General features: G+C 39.7%; 1 protein-coding gene across 1 annotated transcript in view; it reads left to right on the top strand.

Moving 5' to 3' along the window:
• Nucleotides 1-19,533, top strand: part of LOC134531895 (uncharacterized) — a 164,389-nt gene that overhangs the window by 99,648 nt on the left and 45,208 nt on the right. The window contains exon 4 of the mRNA XM_063367916.1: nucleotides 15,476-15,654. Coding sequence (XP_063223986.1) covers nucleotides 15,476-15,654 — 179 coding nt within the window. The remainder of the gene's footprint in view (nucleotides 1-15,475; nucleotides 15,655-19,533) is intronic.

Raw genomic sequence — 19,533 nt, 5'->3', positions numbered from 1 at the left:
CATTCTTTTATCTAAAACTGTTTGAGTTACTCTTTAATTGTGATCTTGAACCAGAACTGTACAACGCTTACAGTTGATACTATTAAAACTTATAACCGGGACATTCCGTAGTTCGGGCGAATTCGGTCGCGGCCTGAATATCCTCACGAAGTGTGCGGCATGTGCGGGTGGTGCGATGTACTCGTCGCGAGAGGGGAAAGCAATTTCCCCTCCTGTCGCTCGTCCACCTGACCACGTCACCGCCTGACGGGGGCGATAATCAATCAACTGGCCGGGTCACGACCGTCAACTCCGGCCCTCGATGGCCGTACGGCGCATTTTCCCATCAAAGACAGCCTACTTCCCTTGCCGATGATGAATGTAGGGCAGTGATGAACAGCCTGTGTGTGGCCCGCGCGCCAATTTTCGGCCCGCCTTAAGGGGCCCGCCTACCTGGTCACACACACGGTGTGCAGAGCTTCAGGAAAAACAACGCGATTTCAAAACTACTCAAGATATCCGAGTGGGGTATGTTTACGAAAAAGCATTTAAGAGTTCGCTGAGGCCCGAAAAGTACTTTTAATTTTGGATCATGTTTTTAAACTGTATTTCTAGAAGAGTTAAAATGGCTGAAACGCATGTTTTCAGAGTAATTTTTAGGTGTAAAACAAGTGGTACAGATTCTTGAAAGCACTTAAGGGACTTGCATTACACCTTTAACTTCATTTCTCCGTAATATAAAAATACGGTCACCGCACAAATTTCACAGTTATCAATTGGCGACGAGAAGACTGCGCGCCAGTTCAGAGCCTTGCGCTTAGAGGCGATACCGCGCTAGAAATACCAGCGAGCGTCGCGCTTATCATCCTGCCTCACTAACACACATACACCCCTGACGAGGCGGGGCCCCTTAAAAGGTCGCGCCGTCCCCGAACATGTAGTTTTCCCCTCCCAGAGCAGTGGCGAGTCTGAGAATCAATCTGCCTTCCTCTTTCCGCTCTGTCCCTCACGCGAACAGTTCTCTCCACGCTATGACGAATGTCGTCGTTCGTCTCATTCTTGTTCGACTCGTTCGATTCGTCGTTACGTCCAAGCAATTTTTTGTAGTGTGGACGAGTCGAAAGGGTTGACAGGGATTTCCTTCAAGAAACAGCTCTTTTGAATTTGTTAATTTGTTTATTTTGCGGTCACTTTCTCTTTACTAATTCCACGTGAAACTGTGATTTCCGTTAACATATCGTGTCTTTTAACTTGGTTTTTTATGAGCACTGTCGCTCGACTCCCACAACGATATCCGCGGGCGCGGCACATTTCGATGAACTTCAGAGCGTTTTCCATCACTCCACTTCTTTATTTTAATTCGACGCAATCACTTGAAACGGAGCTGTGCGCGATGTTCACTCAAGGATTGAGAGAATAAGACTGAGGAAGTTGCCGCGACGTGATTGGACAGGATTCAACAAGTCCAGACGAGGCGACCGCATTCGATTTCGTCTTTCAACTCCGACCCCTGTCCATTTCATTCGGGTTGGATTCGTCTCCATTCGATTCAACTTTAAACTTACAAGCGACTCGTTCGTCACGTCCAGACTGGGGCAACTTTCTGGGGCGCGACGCGACACGACACAATACTCTGCCCCGCGACAGATTAACACCGTATTTTCGTTACCTTATTTCTTCCTACATTCTTGAAAACAAATTGTTGTGACACTCCTGCACAAGAAACACAACTCGGTCTGCAACCAGCTCCATAATGATAGAAAATCAATTAAAATACAAGACAATTTTTACCATACAGGATACAGATTTCATGCCGAGTTAAAGATACTTCGCTGTATTATGAATATAAGTTTGAATTTTTTTTTACAAACAGCAGATATTTCAAGGTGTTACCTAACCAGCGGCGAAACTTGCAACAAACCATGACAAAGCAATATCAGTAGGAACTCCAGTAAAACAAGAATGACGGCACTAACATAATTCAAGCACCTGTTCAGATCAGAATTGTAGTTCCGTTCAAGTATTTCGTCTTTAAAATGTTATGATATGTTTTATGATATGTTATGAAATGTTTTAGATAGTGACTGTTAAAGGTTTTTTATAATTTTTTTTGGGTATTAAATTACAGTCTGAAAACACTATATTTCTTCTTATCTATTTTTCTAACTCTCATTGTTCACCACTGCACGAACTAAGTACTTACCAGTTCGTAGCCTTTGGGCTAAAGCGCATAGAAGGCGGGGGGGGGGGGGGGTTATATATAACTAAGTAAGAGTCACTTACTTCGAATCAAACAAGTACCCCTCTTTTTCTTTTTGTTAATTTTTTTAAGTAGTTTTTTGAACATCTAGGCGTTACTAGTACCTAACTAAATATCAAGATTTAGTCAGGATTGGTCAGTTGCATAAATTATACTTCAAATCCATTTGAAATTCCATGCAGTCCAGCGTTGCCTTACGTGAGGTGAGATTCCGTGGGGATTCAAACCAGATTCTTCCGCAAGTGGTGAAACGTGGCGGACGTTGCCATGAGCTTCGGAGTACTTTCGTCCCTCCCCCAACCATCAAATTCATTCCGTCGATACTCCATCCTATCGTGTCACCTGTCCATCACCTCTGTTGGCCGATATAGACAGGAAATAATCACCGGCAACTTGAAAGTTCCGCCGGTTGCGTCGAAAACAAAAATAACCTGACTCACGTCAGGCACGCCAGTCCGGTGTTTAGAGTGAGTCCGAATCATAACAAGAGAACACAAAACAAGATCGTTGTGTTTCGCGCCAGAGTCACTAACTTCTGGGATGAGGCCGCGTCCTTGAAAACGACGGGCTTGCCCGATGTTTCGGCGTGCCTTGTTGCAGCCATCTTCATTTGTGAATCGCCAGACACGCCGTTTTCATCGACGAGTCATCTGTCAGAAGTACAGCAAGCAGTTAAGGAAAAAAAAAATACTTAAAACATGATTATTATTAATTTTGGTTCTACGACGGGATCTTACAAATCAAACTGGGTTCTATATAGGTGTTTATTAATCATGTTCGTGCCAAATGTTTGTTGCTAACCTTTTTGCCACGTGAAAATAAAGAAAAAAAAATCAAATTAGGACTATTCAAAGTGACATAGGGCCTACAGTTCTGTGTAATTTCGTTAATTTGGTATATATTACTTTTAAAATAATTTTATTGTGAAATTGGCCTACTTGATAGTGAATGTTAATAAAACGTGGATCGAATTGGATTGATCAAAATGTAAAAAATTAAATTAGATTTGTTCAAAGTTATATTGGGTGCTGTGTCATTTTTAGTTAGTTTCAGGTTTTCAGTACCATGGTTATTTTTCCAGGTAGTTCGTTTATGATCTTCTTATTGTGAGTGAACTTTCATTCTCAGCCGTACCCTCGAGTTCAGCGGACTATGTTGAAATTATAATTTATTTTCTTTGCTTCCGCATTTTCGCTCTTGCTTGCCTCCTGTCTCTCCCCCCTCCCTCTCACAAATAATGGTTTCGTTTGAGAATTTATGGGCAAAATTTTTTAATTGGTTTTGTGAAGGAGGAAGAAAAAAAACTGAGAGGTTTTTAATCCTGTTTTGTGAACGTTTAGCTAAAATTATATGGTAGTTTTTAACCATGCTGAGATTGTGTGTATAAACTTGCTTTAAAAAGAAAACGTACAATAAATCTACAATAGCTTAGTCAGCCGGGAGGAAAATGTATCACAAACGCGAGGTTAGTAACCATGGTATGAATCATCAGTAAACGTACTAAAGGCGCAATATCTCGAGAGCTAACAAAACATTGAAAATCGGCCCACAAAAATAATTTCAAGTATATACATGGCGACATTGTTTTGGGAGGGAGGATTAGGAGCCGTAAGATACCATATTTGTATTTAGGCCATATAAAATTACTGTTGTTCGATTTTCAAAATTTTGCTTCGTTAAAGTATAGTTTTTAAATTAATGGTTGCCTCAAAATAATAAATAGTGACTGGATTTGACAAATAGTTTCCCCTTTGAAGTTATTAGCGTTTACCTATTAAATTTTTTTTTGGGAATGACTACAACGCTAATAATAACCTCTATGTTATGGTATTTATAAAATCCGAATGAGTGATCTTTGCTTAAACGAAGGCAAAACGTCAGTATTAAACCTTAGAAAAAATTATCATTATTAAAAAACGGTTTAAACCAATATGGTGACCTAGGTCTCGAAAACTGAGTGGACGAATTTTGTCAGAACTTGCGCAAGTAATGAATGATGGAAATCTTGTGCATGAGTTATTTTATTATACGTGGATTGGAAGGCAAGGCAAATGAAACATTGTTAAAGGATGAAATTAAGGCGGCAAGTTATTAATACATAAAGAAAACCTACTTCAGTTCCATCAATACAGACTAGACTTCTTCCAAAGAGAGATACCTTAAAAGTAATTTCTCGTGTCTACATGTAAAAAAAAACAACATGTTTTTGCATGACTTAGATAAAGAGTTCATAGTATATCAAACTCTCGTTAACTTTTTGTTTTTACTTTGGGCTATCTTAAGTTGACAGAAAAAAAATGTATTTTTGGAAAAATTTGCATTTTGGTTCTTAATTTAACGGCTGTTGCAAGTGTTTATTCTATTTACTTTATTTAGTAACTTAAAAATACAAAAAATAGAACACACCCATTACAAGTAGTTAATCGTTCAACAATCAATGTGACATTTAACAAAAATTAACACTGCCATGAAGGTTTTTAATTTTATTTTGCGAAATATTTATAAAATATTTAAACAGCCGTTGGTGATGGATTTAATTTTACCAGTGGCACCCAATTTTGTCATTTTCAAAGTTTCGCATGATTTTGTTTTGCGAACATTGGCAAGCATTTGAAGCTGTTTACTAACGCTGCTTACAGAAAAAGTAGTGGCAGTAAGATAACGGAGATTATTCTTACGTATATTTTGTTTGGAAGTGTCAACTTTGACACAAGTTACTTGACTCAGACTAGGATTCGTCGATGTCTTGGCAAGTGAGTGCTGTAGGGTATGACCTCCCTGCAGTCGCTGTTATCATATTTCAGTCATTCAGTCACTCAAAACAAACGTTATTAAACATCACGATTACATTTTATCGGTCAGATGACTTAAGGGTATTGCATATCGTATATGTTAAACAGGATTTAGAATACATTATTGACATATTTCTTCTAAGAAGTTGCAAAAGTTACTGAAATACCTAGTACGCCGTATGGCAGAAACTAGTATTTTTCTTTAAGTACAAAATATCTTCTTTTTTCTAGATTTTATGAATTTCCCGTTTCCAGACAATTCTCGTCACCACTTTTTGACAGACATAAATTAGGCCAGGAATGACACGTATTGAACCGTCTGTGGGAAGAGTCAGGGGTGTTATAAAATGGGTGCGTGACCGCGTCTCGCGTTAAAAGTGAAAATTAGCATTTCAATAATCCAGTCAAGCGATAAAACAAAATATTCAATAATTCACTTGAATGATAAATCCAAACAATAAAGTAAACAATGTATTTTTACTCAGGTGTTTCACAATTGTAACGAACGTGGCGAAAACCCGGACAAGTGTTTCGCTGTTTTCTCATTCTCTACATCAGTTGTTATTCCCCCTACTTCTACCCTTGTTTGTTATCGAGCGCCCGACGGAGCAGCTACGTCGACTATTGAATCATTTAATTAGCAAACCGAAATTTTAAACTATATAATGAAACGATAAAAGCTATAAAGACTTGGAAAAATAGTAAACCTCGGCTTTGGAACTGATTTTCTACAAGGAATTTTATTAAAATACTGTCCATCTGGTTAAAATTCATCAAATAGTTAATACCATAGTGTTTTCCTTTGGCTTTGTGAACATTGGTTCGCGCCATCCGCCACAGATGGCAGCACCGTGCTTCGTTACACATTTCCGTTCCCAGACTTCCGTCGCATTCACGAAATTACTCCCACCAAATACCGAGGGCTGAGATATTTACTGATCCAAAAAAGCGCGTGTTTTTATTTAGCGTCGTCGGGTACGGTACGGCGAGGAATGCGGAATGTGCCGGTTGTAGCCGAATATCGCCCGGAGAGTTAGAGTTGCTCTTAGTCCGGCACGAGGTCTCTCTTATCCGGAGGTTTTTTTTTAATAAAAGCCACCCTCTCTCCCCCTCCTCACTCACCCCGGGGAACCCGCTCCATTATGTGGAGTATTTTAGCGAACCGCCCAGCCAGATGGAACGTTTCCCCCCTAGCTATCGAGATATTATAACCTCCTTCTTCCTCCACCCCCACCCCAGCCCCTCGCAAGGGGTGGAAGAATGTATGGATTTACCTCCCAGCTGTGATGCCGGTGCCAGAGAGTTGCGAAGGGGGGTGGGAAGAGTGTTGGAATTCCTGCGAGAGGCAAGTGAGTTCTCCTCGTTGGTTTTAAATTAATATTCCCTGTTGCGGTTTTTAATTTTTTAATTTTTTAAAGAGAAACTACTTTACGAATGTAAGGGTAACTCGAGGTGATGACTCACGAGAGAACGTAACGAAAGTTGCAGCTTGCAGTAGTGCTGTTCTTGATGGCTGTACAGGGAGAGGTGGGCAGTATTTAGCGCCCCACTCCTCACCCTCGTGCAAGCTTGAGTGAAACGACGATGCAATGATGTAGTTTTCGTTACGATGGAAACGACGTGATGGTTTATTGTAGGCTATGTTTTTGTGTACTGCTTGTAGTTTTTTTTTTCTCGTTCAATTGAGTTGTGAATATTTTGTGTAATAGTACAAGTGGATTACTCGAGCGTGACGTTGTGAAACTTGTATAGGTCAACGCCTCTGCTAATAGAGAGACGCACAGAAAGGGAATGGCCTAAGGAAATGGGTTTCATTTAAAAACTGAAGTGTTCTTGGTATTAGATTAAAATGTTTTTGACGTGAAAACGTCTAACAAATCGATGAACGCCGGTTGCACGCACGAAAAAGTGTCCCGAGGAGAAGAAAAAGACAGCGACAGCACACAACTTACATCTACACGTGAACTGTTTCGTCGACTGGTTAAAAAGTGAAGTGAAAAGTTAATGTGGTTTTCATTGCTTATTACAACAACAATAATTTCGGCAATAAAGGTTAATTATTATTGCATTTTAAAAATCTGATTACTAGTACAATTTCAAGTATTTATTCTTTTATTATTAAAATAAAAATGATTCAATTTTATTCATAAAAGTATGCAATCATTTCATCAATGTTTTGTTATGACGTTGTCACGTTAAACTATCGTCCGTAAACCGACTTTACAGACAACCAATTTTTTTGCCCATTGGAACTTAATCCTTAATTAAATTTCGAGTTTGGATGTTTTCGGAATACGTAGGTGGACCCTAAAATAAACCTAAACGGAATGTTGCACACATCATGTACCTACTACTCGTAGTACCAGTTTCCGCCGCCAGGGAGCTGCTGCAGGACCTCTCCTGAGTCAGTCTGCCAAGTGGCGTCACCCGAAAACGACAAGCGTGTGGTTCCTCTGGCAGTTCTGGGTGTGCGTGTGTCTTTAGCGCCTCGTGACACGAAAAAAAATTGGCTGATTCTCACGAACAACGTGCGGCTGTGAAGTTTCCGCTGCGTTCTCACCGAGTTGCTATCTGAGGGACCGACAAAGTGTGATTGAAAGCGTTAATTGCAATGAACGAATTAAAAAAAATAGTTTCATCATAATATCGGCAGTAGAAATTCAAAAAAAAGTTAATTAATACTCGTTACAACTTTTTTTGAAGTGGAAAACATATCTTTGACGTTTGGTATTTTTTTTTGGATAAATAATCTGTATCTTAGAAGTGGCGGTTTTTCAGTTGTTATGTATACATATAAACATACATTTTAAGTGCTTGAACTTGGAAGCTTTTAAATTATTCCACGCCGAGCGCACACGGGAAACTCACCCCGCTTTCCCCCTTTTCGCATAGTTAAGTTCTCTCTTCACGCGCCATTTACATCCCGGAAGTCCTCATCAGGGAACTTAACTTTTGCGTGCGAAACAAAGCGTTATCGGGCGGGCCCTGCACTCTCTTCCCCCCTCCCTCTGAACATCGTGGGTTGGAATGGGGGTAGGTGTTGTTTCTCTAATGGAATCGGCGCTTCGCAGCACTGAAAACTTGGCGAGCTGCTCGCTAGTGCGATGTTTGCTCGTCCATCCGTCCGTCGGGCGCCTATCGTGTAAACCAGGCCGTCATCTCGAGGGAAGCCTACGATTCACTGATCCTTCTGGACATACCAGAATACTCACGTTGGCAAGCCTTCTTTTCACAGACGAAAGAGCCAAACCCGATGTTCCCCAAGTTCATGCTCGCTTTTTTTTCCGTACCACAACAGGTGTATTTATTTGGGGGGGGGGGGGGGGAATTCGCGGGCATTTATTCTCCAAATGCACGGGTTTAACTTATAAGATGTCATTCTTAAAATTAGCAATAAGTAATTATAAATACTTTAAAACATTGTGAATGGTTGGTTATATTAGGTAAGTATAGCTACATTAAAAATACTGTAAAATCATTTTATGGTTGCTTAGCAAATAACTTTTTAAAATGTAGTTATACAGCGCTAGAAAACCGTTTACATGATTTCACAGTATTTTTAATGTAGCTATCCTAACCAAATCAACCGTCCACAATGTTTTAAAGTATTTATAATGTAGCTAACCTAACCTAATTGACCATAAGTTATCATGAGTTGTATATTTATTTACAATGAACAAAAAAAACCGAAGATGCACGATCGGACGTTTGGCTCTCGCTTCTGTTGAAAGAAGGCTTGCCAACGTGAGTATTCGGGTATGTCCAGAAGGATGAGTGAATCGTAGGCTTCCCGGTTTTTCTCGTGGCACTCACTCCCCTTTTGTCCCTCCCGTGCGCTCTTTTTTCCCCCCTTGCGACAGTGTGACGTCATTCACATTACGGTGGAGACCTCTGACCGCCGGGAAGGTTCGGACTGTTGTGAACGGACGGGCCTTAACGCGTACCTGCGCCGAAGCTGCGTCCATCGGCGCTCGGCATCCAGCGAACCTCTCTCCCCCTCCATCCCCCCGGCTTCTATCGTCGGGGGAGCGGCCTGTTTCGCGTTAATGGAGCCAATTTACATACTAATTAAGCTTAAAGCGGACCCGCCGCTGTGACTCTGGGGAGGAAGCCACAATTCGCGAGCTAAACCCACATCGTTACAGACCCCTGGTGGCACTTCCGCCGCGATAACCATTTTCCAAAGCGAGCAGCCAAAGTTTGCGCACCCTTTTTACACTCTTGTTAGTTTTTCCTATCTTTCTGAAAAGTTCGTTTATGGAGTTCTCTGTCTAGTGAATTTCCCCTGTCCATTTTTTTTTATTTTAATTTTTACACACTGCAACAGTATCTGGTAGCTTTCCAACCACGCCATTATCTACCGCGTCAATGTTTTTTTTTTCTTAGCTCTCAGCATACTGCATTTGTAATTTCGCGAATGGAACGGAAATGTGTAATCACGGTGCTGCCGTCTGTTGTGGATGGCGCGAAACAAAGTTTACAAAGCCAAAGGGAAACTTCATAGTATTTACAGTTTAATGAATTCCTCGACAAGATGGTCAGCATTTTAATTAAGTTTATTGTCGAAAATCAGGTCCGAAGCCGGGGGTTTAGTATTTTTTTTTCAAGTCTGTTTTTCGCTGTTATCGGAGCCGTTCCTATAGTTAAGATTTCTGTATGGTATCCAATGATTCTAGAGTCGATGCGGCTGCTCTGGTAGTAATTTGAGTATGTGTGTATATACAATTTGAGTAAATATTTTTCACGCTCGGCATTATTATTATTATTATTATTAAAAAAAGAGCGCGTGTAACTCAGTACACGTGATTAAAGTGAAACTTCTTTGGCAATTGAAACCTCGACTCGTAAGTATATCGTAAGGGAAAAACATCAGTGAGAGAAAAAGACAATTTTTCTAAATAAACACGAATTAACAAAATTATTACTCATTTCAAATTAACTGCTCAGTATGTCAATAATTATTGATAAATCAATGATGATTAATTAACAATAAATATTACTCACTTAGAATAATCACACCTTAAGAATTTTTTTGTAATATATATCCAAGCTAGGATTGATTGTAATAAATTAGTTATTAATTTAATTTTGTATTATGCATAGATTAGATGTGATCGAGCATTTTTCTAGACTGATTTTGTTGCTCTGCAAATACCACCTTGTCATTGAGTTTTAGTGCAACAAATTTTGCCAATGGGTTACACAGACATACAGTAATTTATTCTTAGGCATTGATAATGTTCTGCCGTCGAATGAATGAACGAACAAAGAGTAAAATGTCCGCCGCTCCGCGACGTGAAAACTAAACGGCACGGACCTTCCTCAAAGTAATTCTTTATATTATAACCATATTGCCAAAAAAAGTGAAAATTAAAACAATTATTATTTTACGCACGGGATGTGTAAACTTATTTAAAATAGCGTATACTTAGTTGGACTAAACATATTTACACACCCGTGGACTCATTGTATTACGGTGTGTGATTTAGTTAATCAAATTATAATATGTGACAAATAATTACCTTGTAAAATCAAAGCGTAAAAAGCACTTAAAAGTCGGCCTTGAAATTTTACTCCCTTCGCGCCCATAAGTAGTCTATGTCACACTCTCCGGCCCATAAACTCTATATGCAAAAAGTCTTGTCGTTGATGCGTGATAGAAGGTCAAACAGACAAACACACTTTCGCATTTATAATAGTATTAGTAATGATGAATTATATTGTTGATTCATGTTACAAGTACGTGAACTCAGCACCCATTAAAATGACGGAAGATAACCGTAAATTTACGATGTTCCCTGGATAATCTGTTCTTCGTAAATTTGATATGAAAATTCTCAACTGTGTAGGCGGGTCCCAACTCCGTGAACAATGATCTATAACGTCTATTGCGGGCGTGCGGGAAACTCCAGTAATGCTATCTCGCCCCCCATGCGGCAAGCGCTATAACCATCCCCGCCCGGAAATCGAACCGAAGGTGCTATATGATTCGCCGTGTTTTCCGGTTGGGCCGTACGTATCAGGAAGCGGACGTGTGCGTTTGGCCGGGAAGTAATCCGTATTACCCGACCTTGCGTTGAAGGGTGCGTCCTCGGCTTCTCGTGATGGGATGAGAAATAATAATAATAATAAAAAAAAGCTAATCGATCGAGCCGATTTTATCCTTCGGTTATTTTCTACTTTCTTATTAGAGTTAGTGGGAGCATTGCTATTATTTATTTATTCAGTTTTTGATCTGTAGATCCCATATGGAGGTTAAGGACTCCGGGATATAGAACAAGTCAATTAATACAAATATATACATATATACAAACATACTGTACAATCACAAAAACTAAACATTACAGAGTACTTTTACATTTCAAAAGTATGAAAGATAGAAAAAAAAAAACAAGGGTACATAAAAAATGATATAAACTCAAGTCTAAGGCTCAGAGTGAAGTCTTTTAAATTTTCGAAACCTAACCGTAGTTAATCTCATGCTTGTCCCGTATAGTTATGCATGGAAGTTATATCTGTGACGTAAAGTGCAACAATATTCGCGGACGCGATAAATTTTCCAATTGGAATAATTTTTTCCCCCTCTATTATCATCTCGCAGCGGACGCAATGTTACTGAAATGAGCATCAGAATTTTGTTTTCGAGTGATGGTCAGACTGGTGCATCGGTAATACAATTATATTTAGCGTATATATGAGATATTTTATTTAAAATTCGTTTATAAAGTTTTTCAAAAATGTTCATATTAATAATGATTTAACAAAAATAACTTTTATTGTAAACTTTGATTGCTATCGTATATGTAGTGGCAAACATTATTTTATATCTAGTTTTGTTTGTTTTGATTTGTCCATACTGTTCAAAATAGAGTGTCTTTAGTAACGGGAAACAGTTGGCGCTCTCAATCCTGAGCTCTCATCGGTTCGGCACATTATGTAATTCTGCACCGATCGAGAAAATGCTTAATTCGTGTATAATCCTTTAAGCTGGGATTTGAATCTCGGATGTAATATCAGAGACTTTTTGGAAACAGTGTTAATGTGTGCTTGTGTGTTTTTTTTTCATGTAATCATAGGTCATAGACATGCAAACAGTGAGTTTGTGTCATTTATCTAAGTCCGCCACACGGTCATATAGTAAGGTTTGGCAACTTCCTATCCTTTTTCTTGGCGAGACCCGTCCGCTTAGTGGAGCTCTCGGCGGCTAGCGAACTAACGAAGCGAATAAAAATTTTATTTTGAACTTTGTCAATAGATGGCCCAAGCCATCAGCTGCGCAAGGTCTTGAATCTTGCACGTTTGAAATAATGGCGGTGCCGGTTTAGAGATTTTAGTTGGAGGTTAGTTTTGAATGTAATACCAAAATGTGAAGATGTGAAATATGTCGCGCTAGCTAGTAAACAAAAAACGCTATAACGGAATGAAAAGTGACAGAGACTATTAACTGTGAGCGAACCAAAAGCGTCTGAAACGCAGTTATGCAACTTGGCGGCCAAGTTAGAAGCTGTAATCCAGTCTAAAAAAAAAAGTTAAACGCAAGCGGCTTGATTAGTGCCGAATTACAGAATTGACCTTTCACTGTACTTGGTTTTAATGGTAAAAGGTTAAGCGTCTTGTGATGATCTTTGGGATGGGGTGTCCTTTGAGTCAACAACGGATCGCCCTAATTGGGTTAAGCGGGAGCGTGTGACAGTGATGCTGGGATGGGTTGCCCCAGCCTCTCGTTGTAGATCCTCTTCAAACACCTCCGAATTGACACGGAATGGCTAGAGACCGGAAAAATTCGCGAATTCATTTCGCGATAGGCTAAAATACAAATCATTATACCTCAGTGCTGCCTCTGCTATTGGCTCACAACTCACCTGGACGACTCTGGGCCAATGAGATACACCCAACCAAAGCTTTATCGAATCACAGGCTGCTACGCTGGAACGTCTCACAAGACAGCTGCCAATGAGTGGGTGGCATTTGACCGAGTGTACGTAGAACTATGGAGTTCATCCTACAGGTCATCGAACCCGCGAATTTTTCCGGTCCCTAGGAATGGCGTATCTATTTGCCTGTGGTTCTACACTGTTATAAAATTTCACCAAAATATTTACAAATAACGCTGGTTACTAATTAGCCAGGGATCTTCATAAATATTAAGGTGATATTTTATAACAGTGTTGAACCACAGTAGCCATCTATTGTGAGTCTTGTGGTCCTACAAAAGCCACCGCTGGTGAGTGTTTTGTTCCTACAGTACTGCTCATTGTTGTCATTGGTAGATCAGCCATTGTTCAGCATCTTCATCTGTAGAGATGTTATAGTTATTTTTAGGGGTGGTCTTGAACTTTACTCATGCGGGCTAGGCGAGGGGTGCATTCCACCAGCTGAATCTGGTTCTGACGGTGTGGGGACCAGGCTTTACTGTCGCAGGAGGTGCGACATTATATTATGATTGAAATATAGTGTACTAAATTTGAAATTTTTTTTTGGATGAAATTTGTAAATACGTAAAGTTAAAGATATCTATCTCAAAATGAATAGACCACCAAAAAGTATATGGTTAAGATGAGAAAATAAATTAACAACCATTCAGGAAAAAATCGACAACAGTTGAACGCTGGTTACTAATTAATTAGACAGGGATATTCATACATTTACGGGTACTAAGCTCGCTTACATTAGACATGAACCCACCAGAATAATCTGGGTACACAATCAACCATTCTAAAACTGGTCAAGACTACTGCAAAAACACTATTATTTCTTCCTCACATGTGTTGTTTACTCTGTTTATACACAGTCAGAACTCTGGCGTAGTTCCTTCGATGTTCCAATCATATGAAATTGCGTACAACTCTTCTTTTGTTTGAGGTAAATTCTTCAATAAAATGCCCGTAAATTTACTGTAATTGCAAATAGTGTAGGGTGTGATCCGGCCCTAACAGGAGTAGTTACCATCAAATCAAGTACGTTAAACAATCATTGAGCTGTGTGCTGAATGACTGTACTTGGTTTTTAAATATTAAATGCATTGAATAGTAGTGTTGCGCTATTGTGATTTCAGTTGTTAAGGTGGTTATACGATTGAAAAAAAACTTAAAGTTAAACTTAACCTGTACGCCAATGAGCTCACGGAATAAAGTAATACTGCGATTTTCTCTTTAATGATTCAATCAGTGATAGTTGATTCCAGCCAATGAAAATCGGCGAATGTGCAGCCATGTTATTGTAAGCGGAATTTTTGTATTTGTAGGTATCGTCTGCATTTCGACGTGCATTTCGGTTAGGAATCGTGCCGGGTTGATAAAAATTGGTCCAATGTAGTATTTTTATCCATGGTGACATGGTGATGTGCCTACTTGAAATACTAGACATATGGAAACGATTGAACTTAAAATTTGCATTATTTCAGCTCTTAACCTAAAGTTTGTATACAAATTGGAATTATAAATATTTAACTATAGTACATAAATAATATTTCAAGTAATTCTAATATGATCTATCCAAGTCTACACAAAAAATCTGTATTTTAAAAATACATAGAATCGTGAATTGGGAATATTTTTTTTAATATTTCGTGAAATTTTCTTTAAAGTATTTTATCGTTTCTTGACATGATGCTAAGTGCGGTGTCTCCTCTGAACTGGCGCGCAAGTCTTCTCGTCGTGCATTGGGCAACTATGGGATTTGTGCCGTGACCGTAATATTGTATAGCGGAGAAATGAAGATAAAGGTGTGATGCAAGTGCCCGTAGTGCTTTCAAGAAACTATATGACTATAAATTACTCTGAAAAACACGCCTTTTAGCCATTGTAACTCTTCTGAATTCTTTAATGCTTTTCGTTAGCAGATCACACACGGATAGCTTGAGTAGTTTTCAAATCGTATTGTTTTTTTTCAGGAAGCTCTGCTCGTGTGTGTGCCCGGGCACACGTCTAATTATATTAAAAAGATTTGTGCAATGGGAGTGCATGACTGGATGTAAGTTTTTGGACATACGCCATTGCTAAGCACTTTTTCTGTAGAAGAAAACTAAAACTAAAAATAAATAAATAAAAAATACCCAAAATACAAAAAAAAAAAACACAAATTAAGCAAAAAATTGTTGTTATCAACAGGATATAAACACCACATAATATTCCATAACAGGAATATGGTCAACAAACAAAGGAAAAATGTACTAAGAGAACGAAAAAAAACCCACAAATTATAACTCAAAATTATAACAAAAAAAATCAGCACAAAGGTTGAAACGAGACAAGAACCCGACAAAACGGAAATACGAAACAAACACAATAGTTTTCCAAAACAGAATAGAACGATAAAAAAAAAAACCACAAATGATGACATCACAAAAATATTGAACCCCCCCAAAAAAAAAGTCTAATTCCTAATTGTCGAGCCCACCCTTGCAGTCCCGCGGGACTCAGAGCGGTGCTGGGATTGTCCGCAGGCGCGAAGTTCGACCCGGCGGAGAACATCAGCCCCTGCGGCGGGCCCAGCGCCGCCGAGCGCGCCCTCTCGGAGGCGGCGCACAAGATGGTGGCGGCGCTGAAGCAGGCGTCGCCCGACCTGCCGCCGCCGCCCGACAAGGCCGCCGCCGCCCTCATCCAGCACTGGATCAGCCAGCAGGTGAGTCCTGGGCTCGTGTTGTGATGGATTTGCGATCCCACGGGCGTGTCGGTTCGACATTGCCGCCGGTACGTCACACTGCCATCCGGGGCATTCATTGTGTGCGAGGCCAGAAACCAAAGATTATATTATAACTAGAGACCCGGAAAACTCGCGGGTTCATTTCGTGTTATGATAAAATTCAAATAATCATACCTTGGTGCTGCTTCTGTCATTGGTTCACTGTTAATCTGGAGGACTGAGGGCCAATTAGAGACCCTCACTCATAGAAGTGTCGAATCACAGGCCACCCAGTCGAGACGACTCACAAGTCAGCAACCAATGAACAGTTGGCATTTGTCCGAGTGTGTAGAGGATATTGGAGTCTATCCTGGAGGTCATTAAACCCGCGAATTTTCCGGGTCTCTAATTATAACTCGCTTATTGCGTTGTACTTCAGATGCACCCCACATTATTGTAGAATAACCTGGATCAATGGACGGAGCGTGCGTGTTCTGTTGGCCTAAGTTCGGCACACGCGGGCCTGTGTGCGCGCTGGTTTGTAGTGTCATGGGCTAGAGACGTGCAAAATTCGCGGATTCATTTGGCGATAGGCTAGCATCAAAACAACTATACCTTCGTACCGCTTCTGCGATTGGCCCACATTTTATCCGAGGAACTGTGAGCCAATGGGAAACACTAAACCAAGAAAGAGCCGAATTACGGACAGCCTAGTTTAGACGTCTCACGCGACAGTACCCAGTGAACAGGTGTCATTTCCGCGAGTATTTAAAGGACTGTGGAGTCTATCCTAGAGGTCAATGAATCCGCGAATTTTGCAGGTCTATAGTCATGGCTAAAAAAAAAAAGTTACGTTTTCGTGTCGTCGGCGGGGGAGGGAAACTGATTGGCGCGATGAAGTGTCGTGATGACTGAGCTGTTGTAGGCTTGTCGGTGTGCTGTAGCATTCACGGTAGCAGATAACTACTGAGGTTATTGGAGATTCTCCTGCCTTTAAATGCTCTCGCCTGAGAAAGGAGTGTTTAATGATTTTCTGTACAAAGAGCAATATTCCAGAACCCCGCACTCGTCGGAAGTGAAAATTGGTTTGCAATTAACTCCGTATCGTTCAGCATTTACAGACATCGCAGACATAAATGTTGGAAATTCAATTACTACATACCTAATGATTTGTTGTGTCTTGGTCCGGCTATTTTATTTTTTGAAGCATTAGGATTATTTTGTTTATTTCCCTTGAAGATTGCACATTGGTGTTGAACAGTAGGTTACATTTTAATTATTTTATTTTAGAATTATTGCGCTTGTGACAATGAAACTTTTATAATGTTACAACATAAGGTTGTAGACATGCATAGTTAGAATCTCAGACTTGTGTCTCCACTGTGTTATGTATTAAAAAGCTTTACATTCTATCCTAATTAAAAATCAAACATCTCAATTTAATGAAGGAAAAAGGACAATATTTTACTAACATCTACCAATATATATTCACTCGCTCATTCTTAGTAAACTACTTTAATTTTCTTGTGTTGTTTGTATGTTGCGTTGTTGCGTTCTTTGCGTCATTTATCAACCCGGCATTAGGTAAGTGCAGGAATATTAGATCGTCACTACTGTTCTATCGTGGAACGAGGTATTCGAAATAATGGCACACCTGCCAAAACATCGGCACGTTTCTGTATATAAAAAAAATAATACATTTTGTTTTATTTTCTCATCTCGTATTCCCGTTCAGACATTCTTGTTATAGTAGGAAAACTATTGTACACGTAGGAATTAATTGGTAGTCCTGAACGTACCTCCGAACCAGTTGGATACCAACTCATTGCTCATAAGTTCATGAGTGTGACGGCCAGCGAGTGTGCTGGAAAAGAAACAAGAAAAATAAGTTTGTGTACGATTTTGTCGCATATGTCATGTATTTTCGACGCAAAATGAAGAAAAGGAAAAAGCTGTAATAGGTAAGTGCGTTTTTTTACTACCCATTTAAGCTTTTAATTTTAAGTTTGAAGGGCTTTGTCGAAGCAAAGACGAACTAGAACAGACAGGAGCGGAATAAGTGGCCCAAGGAGTTTGTGAATGGCCTTAACAGACACAAGTCGTTTCTGGATATATGCTTGTATATTGAAAATTAACTTAGTTTCCACGTAAGTAATGTTTACTAGGCAGAGAGAGCATGGCAGCATATGTTTGTGCAGTTATTAATGGATGACTAAAAATGTGAGCAAAAAATATGTCCATGTACAGGTTATTCACGTGAATTGCAAGAAGCGGAAAACTTTATAATATACGTACGATTTTGTTTACGTGCAAGCGAGAGTGATTGTTTTTATTCCAGGCAACCCTCCTCCCTTCTCTTCCCAGATCTAAGCCTTTGACAAGACTCAACAACGAAGCAAGACCACTAGCATAGGGCATGCTTCCCTGTGACAATCCACTTCGCACCTGCGCCGGGACCACTTTTTTTTTTCTTTTTTTTTTCCCCGCGCCCTTGAGACGTTGGCCTAATCGTCACGCTTGGCGTTTCTGCCGCTGCGGGGCTGCGGCTGAAACTTTCGCAGAGTTATATTAATTTATTTTTGGCCGAAAGTTCTTTCGACCGCTTTTCTCAGAGCGCACACTGCATGTCTCTCAAGAACGCCCCAAGCAAATTCATCGAAATGGAACATGTATCAGCGAGTGGCATATGGCCACCGTTCCGATTCAACCGCACAGCATGACACAAGCCTGAACTGCGCAAGAAACGCAGGACGCGAAAAATTAAGCAACGACGTTTTCAATTACTCACTTAAAAATTTACACGAAACGCATGAACGCAAGCTTCTTCCAACTTTCAACTTCTTGGGTTTTGGTTTGAGTGGTCCCGCCTTCTATAGAGTGACAGTATGTACACATCGCTGTCATTTTGTACAGATATTGGTGCACACGTGCGGGTGATAATTATTATAAAAAACACGTAAAACAGTAAAGCATATGTTCTCGGAAAGGAGGTATAAAAATGTTGGGACAAAACAGGTGTTGGATGAGAGGGCCCTGGGGGGAGGGGGTTAAAAGTAGATTGTGGCAACGCCCACTTAAATAACTGTACATTGTTTTGTATTATTATGTATAATAATCAATAAACTATGTTTATAATCAATTTTTCGCACAGAGAACATCGAGAAATTTTGGTTTTAAATGACGTGCAAGGAAAAAATTAGAATGCGTAAAATTTCATTTTTGTGGTCAGTACTGTGGTAAATTATTATTTTTTGTTATGTCTTTTCATTACATAAACGTGAATTTTCACGTAATCAATAAAAAATGTATTAAAAATATGAAGTAAATTAAACATACTGGTATATCTAACCGCTGACCCACACTTCTGTACGATTCTGAGTGCAATGTTACGGAGAATATAAGTTTTGCCTCGTCTTTCGTTCCGTTATTGAACTATTGAGAATTGGGTTTCCTCCTGTGCAGGATGGATTGCTATTGGAAAGTACTTTGCTCTCGCAAAGTGACATCAGAATAAGCGACCCCAAAGTTCGCGACCTCTTCTTGTTATATTTTCTTCAATTTGGTTGCGTCTGAACTCGACCGACGAATTTCGACGCCAGGTTTAGGTTTATCACGAAAAAAAAAAAAAAAAAAGGTTGAAAATTTATAATACGTGACTTACGGTCCTAAGTGCTTTCCAGGGCTTTGATGGGCATTTTAGGTTTGAGCTAAACTGGTTTACGGCAAATAATAAATGAAGTGTTTAAGGTGTAACATTAAGCGTCTGAATAATAAATTCAAACCAGTTCTACAACCACCGTAAAACTTGTTACTATCGCAAAACGATTTCATTGAAATAATATTGGCAAAAACCTTTTTTTTCCATACTCTTATTACATG

The sequence above is a fragment of the Bacillus rossius genome, chromosome 5, assembly GCF_032445375.1.
Source record: "Bacillus rossius redtenbacheri isolate Brsri chromosome 5, Brsri_v3, whole genome shotgun sequence".
Lineage (NCBI taxonomy): Eukaryota > Metazoa > Arthropoda > Insecta > Phasmatodea > Bacillidae > Bacillus > Bacillus rossius.
Note: the sequence above shows the minus strand (reverse complement) of the source record. Positions and strands in the feature narration are given on the sequence as shown.